The following is a 13,819-nucleotide window of genomic DNA, read 5'->3' as shown; positions in this document are numbered from 1 at the left end:
AAGGAAGGAAACATTAAAGCAGCCCCTGCCTAATATTTTTAAACCAAGCTATACACAGGAAGATAGGCTCTCACATCACAACAGTTACTCTTATTTAGCAAGAATGACTTCAGCTACATTCCCCTATCCCCAGAGGGTGACAGCTGAGCAACTACTTAACAGACCGGCAAAAATGCTTGTCTATGTGTTTCTTGGAGCCATCTACACATAATATTTGTGTTGCAAGGGAAAGCCTTCTCACTAGCAAACCAACTTTAAAAGATCTGATTCCGACTGATGCGATCCTTGGTTTCATAGGCATGTATATAAAAAAAATCAACTTTACAAAGTCTCCAAACAGAGCATCTGCCTCTGCGAAGGGAAGACAGGGACAGTGAGTGGAGCAGCTGGGGCAGCTTAGGGCTGCCATGGTGCTTTCAAGCTGAAGGAGGAAGCACCTCTGCGATCCTAGGATGCTCTACAAAAGCTCTTCTACCAAGAAGCTGCTGGAGAAGGAAATAGCACTGCCTTCCAAGGAGGTGTCTCCCATCAGGGAGGAAACCTGCTATAAAGAGCAGCTGCTTACCCTCAGTTCCCCCCCACCAAAAAAAAACCAAACCTGCTGCATGTGAGAGAGTGGGGCATGTAGAGCCCTTCTCCATGCCCCAAGCACAGGCATCTGCTTTTGTATCCCCTCTATGCAGCCACGAGAAGCATCAGAGACACACACAAAGCAAATGAGCTTTGAGTATGCATAGGAGGTGTTTCTGCATTTGCTCAGATGAAAGATGTACAGAGGAATACCCACCTATTTTATTTTTTTTTAGTTCTATGAGACAGTATTTTTATTTACACTCTATATAAAACAATTCAGGATCATCCCTTAAAATACACTGCATATTTTAATATTTTTCCTATGATCAGTATTTCATTAAATAAATAAAAGCAGAAACAGGCTATAATCCAGCCTATATCTTTATCTTTATCTTCCTTGTATTTTTCCTTTCCGTTTCTTTATCAAATCCTGCACCAGAACACAACAGACAGTCCCATTAACAGCAATAAACTGTCATCTACAAATTTCAAAGTATTGCATAATTTTTATTTAATACTTAAGTGTCAATGCATGTGTTGTACTGTATTTTATTGACAGCTGCCACAGCAGAAGACACTCGAGGACTGCATGTTAGTCAAACTGACAGTGCTCTAAGTAGAACTAAAATTTCTGCTCTAGGAAAACATGGTTTCTAAGGCCTTATTGGACATGTTGCTGTCCAACTTGGGTTGAAATCTTTGGTCAAGAAAACAAGACTTAACAGAGTCTGAAGCACCTTGTAAACCATTTTGGACAAGACAAAGTTTGCAATTCAATTTATTGTATGCTTCCCCCCAATTTTTATGTTCAAGTGGCAAATCGGATTCTCACCATCATCTATTATTTGTGCTGACATCCAACAGGACCTGATCAGTTTCTTAAGCTGTTTTGGTTTGATTTTCTTTTAACAGCACTAGCTACATCTAGGTTTGCAGACAAAGCAAGCTACTTCCTTCAAGAGCCATGACCTGTGTCACACTCTCGGAACCCCAGTAGTATGATGGCTACAATATTTAATTATGTCGTTCATTACCTCAGCCCACTCTTCACAACACTGTGACCAGTGAATATCAGTACTGGTGAAGGTGTCAAATGCATGACAGCCATCTTGAACTACATACCTGAGGCATGGCTGGCAGCCTATTCCATTTGTGTAACAGAAAATACCAACATCATTTTTCTGCTAAGTGTTTCGTGACTTCCACAGTCACAAAACAGACTTAGGCTAATCACTCAATGAAGAAATAATAGCAAGATATAATTTGGAGCTGACTCGTAATGAGTTGATAATCTGGTTATCAGTGGAAGCTATTTTACCTCTGAACAGACCAAATTTTTAATATAGAATTAAACCACTAAAAAAACCTTTATAAAAATGTTCTGTAAAAGCTACTTAGAAATAGGTAAACAGCACCCCATTTCTACCCCCTAGACAAATAGGGTCATGTTAATAAAAATAAAGACATCAGTACTCCTAAAAGCAAATAGTCATATTGGGAAATGCAACTGCTACACCATAACAACTGGAGCGTTTATGGATCAAGCAACCTGTTTTGGGACTGCATAATACAAGTAGCTCAGCAAAACATCAACTTCAGAGACTAACAGTAATCACTCTACTTTTTAAAAGTCTTCTACAGCACTTGATCCCTAGAGCACGTAAATGCAGAAACCAATATCCTGACACTGAATTTGTGCATTGCTGTATTCTCTATGCATAGAGCTCTCTCCTCAAATGCAGAGACTGTACTGAAAAATTATCAATTTCTCTGACCCCAGTGTTTCTATTTTACAGCAATTCAGGGCATGTCTTTCAGGCTTCTACATAGGATTGTGCTTCATCCAGTCTGGCTTAAATTATTAGTGTAAAACAACCCTGAGAGTTACAGGTTTAGCTACAAACAAAACAAAAAGAATCAGGTAGTCCAAAGTCACTACGTTAATTCATAGCCTAGAGCTGTCATGGTATAGAGCTGCTTTCTAACTCACAACGCAACTAGACTCCTCTGGGCATTCAGAAGGTTACTGTGAAGCAGGAGGTACCCTGGCACTCCTTTGTGTCAAGTAATTCTGAAAGATCTGTTCCTCAAGAGCTCAGCAATACAAAAGACACATGATGGGCTGATCTAGCTGCACAACTGACTGACCAGAGCACATCAAGCTTTAGAGGATACACAGGTGTTGAATAAAAGCTTTTTAATGCCATTCAAGGGAAGATTGTCGCAAACTGAATATACCTGGAAGGCCTGCTCTAGGGGGGATACAAAGCTATTTTTCATAAAAATATGTCAAGGAAGCAAAGGGTGTTATAATAATTCACTTCAATTATGACCATTTCAAGGGAGGTAGACATTAATTTATGAAGGCACAAATGGGAGTGAGACATCAAATACCACTGAGATTTAAATGCCAACTACCTGACCCCTTTTCTCCTCACCACCCTCCAAAAAACCTTCACAAAAACCCACCCCACCAGCCAGTTTCCCCATAACAGATGACTTAATTTTTCTCTATAACGGAAGAAATAAATGGAGGGCCAGAAACAATTTAATCGGAGGAGGTGTGATAGTTTTAAAAGTCAGTCATGGCTTTTTTGACAGGTCATTAGCCTAAGACCATGAGACATTCTTTCCAGACACTGTGACTACCACTGACAGTCACAAGGTCATGGCCAACATTGCTCAAAAACCCCTCACTGTGAAACAATCCATTTTGTCATTGAAATGTTTGTACGTGGGAGCACACCAAACCCATAATCCTTCCTACCATAAATGAACTAAACATTTTAATGTCAGTAACATTCTGCCCTGACCCTATCTCTGGGTCTGTGCTACTTGGAGTCCTCAAGTCTCCAGGTATTCTTACCTTTACGCCATGGCCAACATCATCCAGCACCGTGTAGTCTATAGGTTTTCGAATATACCTTACAGGACGTTCCATGTTCGCTGGTGCTATTATTTTGTGAGTTCTTGATGTGTTCTTATTGGTCGTCAAAATGCCTATCTCTCTGCGAGCGACCTTTTCTTTATGGATGTCCACAGTCTAGATTAAAAACAAGAAAGTACGAGTTTCTTTAGGCATTTGCTATTTTCTTTACAGAGCTATCTACACATTTAGGCTTCACGATTAGACAAAGAGCCTGAACCAAGTTAATGCTGCTGGAAGGATGCCAGTTTATTGACAAAATGAGTTTAATCTACATGGACATTCTTTGAAAATTACATGTCAATGAAATAACCAATATTAATAATAAAATTACAATTATACATTACTGCTCTGACACTCTAAAGACACTATGCAGATACAGTCCTTGCAGATTATCCCTCAACATTCTTATGACTGACACTAGTAATAAATTATTCCAACTCTCCAGCTGGGAAACCAGGACAGACAAGCAAGCAATTTGCCTGCAGCCCCAGAGGGGGACTAAGCTTGGGGAAGTCTGTGCAGTAGTTTCTTTCAGCAAAGCTATCAGTGCATAACAGAGCAAGAGTCTGCATAGAGAAGGACTAATTTCAGCACTGAGGCTAGTTTCAGTCACACTGTTTACAGCATCTTCACGAAAAGAATAAAATAGAGCCTTAAAGATGCAAGTAAAGGAATATAAAATATTCTGAGCTCCATCATTTTATTAGGAGAGACAAAGAACAGTCAGTCCAGCAGTCTGTGAAGGATCAAACTAAGCTTCACAGAACAGAGACATGCTTCTGCATGCAATATAACCACTGCTTAAACCGTAGTTGAAGGAGAACAAGTACAAATCAAGCATCAGATGCCATAGGAAGTCCTACCTCGAGGAAGCCTATTTCAAGATTCAGGGATTTAATTTACTGGTTTAAGTACCTACTAGAACCTCAGGATCTCATTGTAGGAGATGGTATCTGACAAAATACATCACTCTTAGTGACTCTGAACAAAACCTATCAAGCCACCACTTCTTCCAAGGAAAATAATTCTCAGCCTGTAAGCATCAATTCTTCCTGGAGAGACTGTTGTAGAAATAGAAAGTCAAGGTTCAGAAAGAAAGAAAATTCCTTGTCCATCAGTACTCATTTGGGTACGTCTCTAGAAATGGCCTAATCTAAAATGGATATCGTGATGTGAAAGGTTTTGTTTAGTGAAGCAGAGTCAAACTAATTTTGTGCTTCATTTTTATGTGTCACTCTACTTCTATATCGAGGTAAGACAAAAAAGCAGGGTAAGCATCCAGGAAATGGCCATTTCTAGGAAAGCCAGCATTCAGTGTTCCGAGTTCACTATAAAATGCCTTCAATTGAACTGTTTTTTTCATTAACTGCTGCACACACTGAAATAATCTTAAATTCCCCTAAGTACAGAAAGAAACAAAATCCTCCTTAACAGCTCTGATACACAGCATTGCAGTTTACAAGCAGGAACACAAGGGGAGAAGCACCTAAAAGCAGCGGTAGTAAGCAATCCTGTTTTCACGGCTTAAAGCTAAATAACAGACAACATGGAACATTGCAAATGGTTATTTTACTTTGGAAGCACAAGGAATCTTAATACAAATAAGAGTTGTGATTTTCCAGAGCAATGTAAGACATTAAATGTGTATGTCTGCATTACCTTATTTGGAATAAGTTAATTCAATATCCCAATAAAGCTTTGGAGCAAGCTTTATTGTTCTAAATGCTCACACTCTGAAAAATCCTAAAGTCAAGAAGAAAAGCACCTTTCCAAATGAAACAAACCTATAAATCAATCATTTACCACTATACCAGCATCAGATTTCAGCCCCTGCACCTGTGTTTGCTCTGGCAGCCAGTTTCACAGACAACAGAGCAAAGACTTAAGAACAAGACTACCTGTATTTCTTCAACTCCAGCTATTATTTTTTTTCTTTTTCCTTTTAGAGACTAAAACATACGTGTTAGTTCTGCCTTTTAGTTTGCTTTCAGTGAGATCAAGAAACATTCTCTGAGTGCTGTGCTACATGTCCTTAGATCATCTCTCTTCCAATTCCTCCACAAAACCTCAACCCTTTTGTTCAATAATACAAGGTCTCAAACTATCTTACAGAACTCTTTAATAATACACAACTCTTCATATTTTGTAAGACATGAGCACTGCATAGGCAAAAAGAACCCTTTATTTAGTGTCACCTAAACAACATAGCAATATAGATGGCTAAGAACATCAATTTAAGGCACATACTTCAATGTTTTAAAAGAGGGTATATTAAAATACTATTATGCCCCTTGAAATAAATCCATGCTTCTACTTTATTCTCACAAAAAGAATCTGTTGTTACTAATAAATTCTTTTTTTGTTCAGTAGATGGACAAAAAATGCATCTTTATACTGAGCGTTCTCTTAATGTTGATGTCAAAAGAAAAAAGAAATAAAACACAACAAAGGCCTTCACAGTATATCTTCTGTGATACAGATACACAGATGTATCTTCTTGTAGCAGACAGTCCGTGAAGACTAACTTTTCTTCCCTGCAATGAACAGTGAAAATTCCATAAATTACTAGAGCAGAGGATAAGAAATTCCAGGAACAGATGCTGTACCATACATGCTTTGGAAAGACAAGTAATCTTGCAACAAATTCTTGTTAACGGAAAAAAACCCTTAGAAAAGGAAGAGCATATATTAATTGTATCAGACAGCTTATTCAAAATTAAATATAGAGCAGCAATTTGTAAAATATTTCCATGGATTTATAGAATCATAGAATGGTTTGGGTTGGAAAGAACCTTAAAGATCGTCTGGTTCCAAGCCCCTGCCACAGGCAGGGACACCCTCCCATAGGACCTTCCACTAGCCCAGGTTGCTCAAAGCCTCATCCAGCCTGGCCTTGAACACCTCCAGGGATGGGGCATCCACAGCTTCTCTGGGCAACCTGTTACAGTGTCTCACCACCCTCACAGTAAAAAATTTCTTCCTAATATCTACTCTAAATCTACCCTCTTTCAGCTTATACCCATTACCCCTTGTCCTCTCACTACACTCCCTGATAAAGAGTGTTTCCCCATCTCTCCTATAGACCCCCTTCAGGTACTGGAAGGCTGCTAGTATGTCCCCTGGAGCCTTCTCTTCTCCAGGCTGAACAACCCCCAACTCCTCATAGGGGAGGTGCTCCAGCCCCTGACCATTTTTGTGACCCTCCTCTGGACTTGCTTCATTTCACTAATGAGACAAAGCAAAGAGAAGACTATCTATCACAGTGCAGGGCCAGCAAATTAGGGCACATATGTAAATCCTGAAGAGAATGCAGGCATGCTTTTGCAAGACACTAATTTACTGTTCAAAGTAAATGAGACTGCAACGCTTACCACATCAGGTACAATGGAAAAGCAAGGCAGTATTCTGCCCCTACGCAAAGCAAATGCTCACAGTATATGATTTGCCCAGAGCAATATACTGCCCATCAGCTTCTAGACAGCATCTTGCTTCTTCAAGAAGAAATTACTTTTTCTAGAGCTATAAAGACTGCATGTTATTGTTATGTGATCGTTACGTAAAACAAAACACAACAGTTGTTAATTTTTGTATTTTTATTTATATCTCTTTGCTTTATGTTGATGTGGAGGTTTATTGTTTAGTCATAAGCCATGTTTCTCACTTCCAAAAGAGAAAAAACCCAAAACACAAGCAATTTTTGGCAGGATAGCATAGCTATCCAGCCAGACAACAGTTAATACCCAAGAGAGACAAGTCACATATACCAGGTAACAGACAAACTAGACCATTCCCAAAGCTCTGGCCACACTTCGCACCCGTAGCTATGAGTAGGTGTCTGCTCTGATACGGCAATAAGACAGCTAAACAGTATTAGTTGGTTATTTCATGCACAAAACCTACTTTAAACATCAAATACGGAGAAGAGCGAAGTATGGCAAACTAGTTTGGGTTAACACAGGTTAACAAGCACCGGCAAACAGTCAGACCAGCTTCAAGTATGCTTGGCCTATGCCAAAACATAAATATATAGCATAATTTAAAATTTGGGGAATAGGGATGGGATTCTCACTCCTAAACAACATAATCCATCAGGAAAAAGTCCAGCATTGTACTCATCTGGAGAAGCGAGAGAAGACAGCTTCCAAAAGCACGTTTCCTTTGGGAAGCAAATTTAAACTAAACCATCAAACAAACCCTCCCTTTGCCATTATAGGTGGGTGCTAGGGACCATGCCAGCTACTCCCAGAAGCAAAATTAAGCTTGGAAATGGAAGGAACTGTTAATGATTAGCTGCATCCACTATCTGTCTGCTTCAAACCATATGAAAAAAAACCACGTTGATCAACAGGATGTAGAGTTAAAATTTAACTGTTTGCTTCCTCAGAAGTAGCCTCAAGGCCAAGTGCAGCACAGCAATGATACAGCAAATAGCTGTTCTTTTCTCTCCCTTTTCTGTGCTGCTCTACCCATGTGCTACTGTGTGCAATCCCAGGACAAACACTTCATGAGAAACAGAGACTGCAGTACATTTGGCCTAGCTAATTTGAGGACAGCTAAATATTTTAATAAAGCCCATATACAGGGATATTTAAAAAGAACCCAACAACTTCAAGCTTTGACAATCTTTTTAATCCTGAACCACTGCAGCTCAAATTTATGAAGCATATACTCACACAGCCACTGCTTCTCTCACTAAATGCAAGCACAGCTGGAGAGAGCAGGGGAAAAGAAGAAAAAAAAAATCTCTATTAAATCAACTCAGCTAATCAAGCATTGCCAACTTCAGGCTGTCCTGAAGGACAAGAAACCTCCCTACACTAATACCATAGATTTACACCAAGCAAGTACTCTTTAGATTTGTGTTAAACTAACTGATACTCCAAAAGTGTTGTGCAGGAAAACTCCACTTCAGGTTTCTTACTCTGCTCCTTCCCAGTTCCTCAAGAATAAAGCTGTAACAGCCCACACATTCACCCGGCAGAGGGGACAGGAGAAGAGCTGTGTGGTGCTGCACAGCTATCTCACCAGCAAGCTGAAAAAAGCTGCCAGACTTTGGGGAAGTGTGGAGTGACAGTTAGGGGAGAGAAGAGCAGCTGCCCAGTTCTCTACAACGAAAATGGTAGCTATCAGGTAAAACAGTAGACAAACAGAACTCCCCAAAAGAGAGTCTAAGATACAGTGCAGGAAGCTACATATTAAACAATTTTTAAAAACCCCGCCCCACAAAAAAAATCAAACCACCACACACTTTTACCTGTTAATTTGAGGATGGGTGAAAAGACACTTCAAGGGCATTTCCTTGATTTAGAAATCCAATATCCAAAACACATTAGACAAAAAGGATCCAAAAATTACACTGCCATTTTTACTGACAGTTTTTCAGGCCACTTCACGCAATGGTTTTAAGAACCTTTATTTTCACATCATGAACATCCTTCAAACAAATGTCCTGTGCTGCACAGAGGTGCAAGCCAGTAACTTTTTGATTTGTCCCTAGGGTCGCTCAGATAAGAAGGAACATAGGCTCAAACTCCACAGGCTTCCCCAAGGTGCTACTTTAGAGAAAGCAAGGAGAAAAGGAAGGCCAAGCAGCTTGTTACTAGCCACAGCGTTCTGTAATTTTGACATTGTTTCCCTTTTCGCTTTTGCAGTTTGTGGTTGTATATAGGGTTGGGTATGTTACTAACACTATTTCAATTAAGTGTTATGCATACCTAAATGTTAGCAGATAGATCAGAATTACTTGATACAAGTAAAACCACAGACAAAGCACATCAGCCATGCACATAGCATGACCTGTTACCACTTCCCATCTCCACCTTCCTAGCATACTTTGTTTTATCACGGTTACTGAGTATCAGTAACCTGTTCTGCACAAAGTTGGTGCTGTACTTCCCAACAGTCATCTGATTCCCACCTCGAGTACTGTGTGCAGTTTGGGTACCTCAATTTAAGAAGGAATTTAAACTATTGGAGGGTATCCAGAAGAGGGGGACCAAGATGGTGAAAGGTCTTGAGGGCAGGACAAGGAACGGTTGAGGTCAGCTTGGGGAAGAGAAGGCTGAGGGGTTACCTCATGGCAGTCTACACCTTCCTCAAGGCTGGCAGCAGAGGGGGAGGTGCTGATCTCCCCTCTCTGGTGACCAGTAATAGACAGGAGGAAACGGAATGCAGGTGTGTCAGAGGAAGGTCAGATAGGACATTAGGAAAAGGCTCTTCACTGAGAGGGTGGCTGGTCACTGGAACCGGCTTCCCGGGAAAGTGGTCATGGCCCCAAGGCTGTCAGTGTTCAAGGAGCCTCTGGATGATGCTCTTAGCCAAATGGTTTAGTTTTAGGTAGTCCTGCAAGGAGCAGGGAGTTGGACTCGATGATCCTTACGGGTCCCTTCCAACACGAGATGGTTCTATGCTAAAGCCAGAATTATTGAAAGGCAAGTTAATAGAGAGAACAGTATTTCATTCCTTCTGTATCTGAGAGCCATGAAATTCCCTAAACCTAAGCGCATTCCTGGCAGTGTAAGTGAAAAGAATGACATAAGAGAAAAAAGGTAAGATTTCTAGTCAAAGACAAGCCAATGGGAACACTAGATTTGACATATCAAGTCAGGCTAGCAATCCATCAAATATGGTATCTCCTTTCAGCAGAAACTGTGCCTGACGTTACACAAAATACTGGTCAAAGATGCAGGTTTCAGACTGAACCTAGTCAACAGAACTACGTAATACATGGGACAGTGAGTGGTGCAGAGTAAGAAGTTTAATTTCCTTCCTCAACCTCTGGGACAATTGTCTGCATTCCAAGCTCACTTGTTTATTTTTGAACATTAAAGGTAAGATATATTCTGCTACCTGTAAAATAAGCCACAGCTTCAGATTTAGTTGCTCATAAAATACACAGATAGTTGAACGTTACAAACATTAGAACAAATACCAAACATTTTCTAGTAAATATACATTTTCTGTTAAGTACAAGCTTGTAGACCCAGACCATAAATTGTAGTGTTAACCAAGGGAGACAACTTAAGAAACAAACACTAAGGTGATTTCAGCAGCCCTTAATAAAGAAAAGAAAAGAAAAGAAAAGAAAAGAAAAGAAAAGAAAAGAAAAGAAAAGAAAAGAAAAGAAAACCTCACTCTTTGCAGTCTGTTCTTAGACTCAGCTTCAATATTAGCCTTTACTGTCATTCTCCAAAACTGCAGATTTCATTGTTTTGCTATATAGTTTACACAATAAGCTTCCCTGAAATGAAAAAAATCTGATGAGACTAAGACCATTAATCCATTCTGGTTTAGAAATTCAGATTTATCTCATTGCTACTTCCATAAAGAAATGGTATTTAATAAGACTTTTTAAATAATGAGTTATGGTTAATTGAATAACAGCACAGAAGAGATCCTGGAAAATGCACATTGTACAGGCTACCTGCAAGGAAGTCAGTCTGACCTACAAAAAGGACAATAAAATCCCCAGCTTTACTGAGCTCAGACAGACTCCTAACTTCTTTGGGGAGAACACCATTTTATGCTGTTATTTTTTGAAGGAAATTCAAAACAAAATGTAGTATATTCAACACAGGGAAATGTGGACATATTTACACTGCAAGAGAAATATTCTACAGAAAAGATCAACTACGGGTTCGACGCACACGAGGCATGAAAAAGTATAAGTGAGTAGTCTGGGTTATTTAAGACATCAGACGTCTATGCAAAGTTACAGATTATATATTTCGTTAATTCTTGATGAAAGTGCAAGTAACTTAGGAGTTTGACTTGATTACTAGTGCATATATACTTGTCTGACTCCCATCAAGACAGCATTCAAGAAACTCAAGAATTTACCCACAGAAATAACATACTTTATTTTCATCTCTTGTCCAGGAGAGTGAGTGCTAAGCAAGCCTGGCCTCACCGGAGATGCAGAGAGCAGAGCACCAGCACAACTGGCACTGATCACCCTTGTTTATCATTACACACATGCTCATTTATCCCACGGGGATCTTCTCCAAGGTCTGAGGTTCTACTGCCATTGGGAATTGTAACTGTCAATTCCATTAACTAGAAATAGTCTGAATACCCCCAGCTGTGTCTGCACCAACTCCGTTATAGACAAAAACTGGGCAGTTTGGTGGGCACCTGCTGCTTCCCAGTTCTTCAGCGCAGAGTTAAGTCAACCAACATCTGAGAAGCATATAAAAAATCCGAAAGAAACTTTGACAGAAGCACTGCCCTGTTATAAGTGACTGGTGGGGCCAATCCTCTCTCTAAGGTAGAAGACTGATGCGACCTCAAAACACTGCCCCCTGCCCTGAGATGAATTCAAGACATCTTTAATGGCCCCTTGGACAGTCACCAGAATCATGTCTGCTGAAATACTGTCAGTCAATCCACAGAAGAAAGTCAGTGCTAGCAACAAGCAAGAGTTACTAGAGAAGAGAGAGGGGAAAAAAAAAAAAGGTGCTTTTTTTTATTTCCCCAAATTCTTTTAAGAATATAAGTATTTCAAGTCTTTTATTATCTAACATATACAATCCTTCGTTCCAACTTTCACTATGGCTAAAAGTCAGTTGCCTGAACACCAGTGCCTAATGTCATCTGAGGAGCTGCAGAATATCCTGCCATGCCTTCTGAAGCTGCACCATGAAAGACAGGTCTCCTGTCACCTCTGAAGTATTCAGACATTTAAGTTTCACCTTGTGCATTTGCTTTGTACGTGGTGCTGGCAGTGTAGCTGCCAACTGAAATAGACTGAAGAGCTGCATTTCCAGAGCTGCAAATCCAGCAATGTTTTCTTGTAGGTTTAGAAACAGAATTTTCGCACACATTCCCTTCAGCATACAGACAAGTTACAACAGCAGGACAGGCTCTCCAGAAAGCTTCATCCCCTGAAGTCCTAGTAAATCCAGGCCTCTTAAGGTAAAAGGCTAGAGGAGCCAGATAAGCCATGTCTCATGTAATCTGATATGTCACCTTCCTTTTCCTGGAGAGAGGGTTCACAATCAGGAGCTTTTACAGATTAACACAATGAACTAAGGCCATCAAAACATATACAGCAACTTGCACAGTCTATACAAAAAGTCTGCAATCATCTGAGGGGGAAAGGCACTAGACAGAACAAAGGAAAAATAATGAAAGAAATACTAAGTCCTACTTCTAGAGGTAGCATGTATGTAAATGCACGCATTTTTAATATATTTTATCCAGAAACAATATATTTTTATGCATATATATATAAAGCCACAATGCTAACAATGCATCTTACTAATATCATCCAATGTTGGGGGAGGCTGAAAAGTGGTGGTTGTGGTTTTTATTTTGACAGTTTATCACTGGATTTCTTCAGTTATGTCTGAAAACAGATTGTATGCCAGTTTATCCTATGAAGCTAGCCTTTGACTTAAGAATTTAAATCTTTTTCTTTATATAGATTATATCTTTTTCTCAGATTCTCCTAGCTATAGCCATCAGCATAAAGCAGACCAGATTTCAGCAAAGGTTAGAAGATATTTTCTACCTTTACATAAGTATTTTTCCTGGGTTACCAGGACAATTGGGAGCGGAGGTGCCAGGGAGGGATGTATACCTTAGGTATCCCATTTACTGAGGACTATTTACTTGCTGTATGGTTTTAGAATTCAGAAGCACAGAATGTAAACCAATAATGCACATAGTCCATAGCATGTCCTGCTCCAGATTTCTGTTTCTTAAGCTGTTCCAACTTCCCTGCAAGGCATGCTTGACAGAAAAATATTTTCTGACCATCAGAACATGTGCTTGCAAGTGTTAATATACTCATATGTCTTAAAAAAAAAAAAAAAGAGTGGAGGTGTCAACACACTGATAAGACTCATTAAAAACAAGAAGTTGAAAAGAAGAGCTAGAGAAAGAGGCTTAAAGTTTACCGGCCACAGACAAATGGCCTCACCTTTATCCCTCTTGCTGTTATGAAACTATAAGTCTTTCTTCCAAAAGGAAGACTAAGATTCACTCATAATTGGACCCAAAGACCCCAGTTTCCAAAACACAATCTGAAGTGGCACATACACCTATACAACAGCACTGAGGAGGGGAAAGAGACGTCTGTTCGGCTAAAGGATTATTTATAAAGATGCTTTTCAGAGTATCCTATTGGCAAATCTAGTTGCACATTCTGCTGGAGAAACTGAGCAGAAAGGGGACATGCACAAAGGGGACATGAGGCAAGGACAGACTAGAAGGGCTGGGATCGGGCGCGTGACATTCTAGGACAAGAATCAGAGCAAAGAAACCAGCCCACTCATCCAAGAGGCAGACTTGAGTTCATGCCTGATTTTTCTGTCC

At 39.9% G+C, this 13,819-nt stretch overlaps 1 protein-coding gene across 1 annotated transcript in view; it reads right to left on the bottom strand.

Annotated features, from left to right (window-relative positions):
* The window catches only part of LOC104469637 (abl interactor 1), a gene marked incomplete at both ends in the record, with an annotated part of 38,535 nt that overhangs the window by 7,195 nt on the left and 17,521 nt on the right, over window positions 1–13,819 (bottom strand). Inside the window, one exon of the mRNA XM_010084220.1 lies at window positions 3,440–3,616. Coding sequence (XP_010082522.1) covers window positions 3,440–3,616 — 177 coding nt within the window. The remainder of the gene's footprint in view (window positions 1–3,439; window positions 3,617–13,819) is intronic.

The sequence above is a fragment of the Pterocles gutturalis genome, unplaced genomic scaffold (genome assembly GCF_000699245.1).
Source record: "Pterocles gutturalis isolate BGI_N339 unplaced genomic scaffold, ASM69924v1 scaffold33190, whole genome shotgun sequence".
Lineage (NCBI taxonomy): Eukaryota > Metazoa > Chordata > Aves > Pterocliformes > Pteroclidae > Pterocles > Pterocles gutturalis.
Note: the sequence above shows the minus strand (reverse complement) of the source record. Positions and strands in the feature narration are given on the sequence as shown.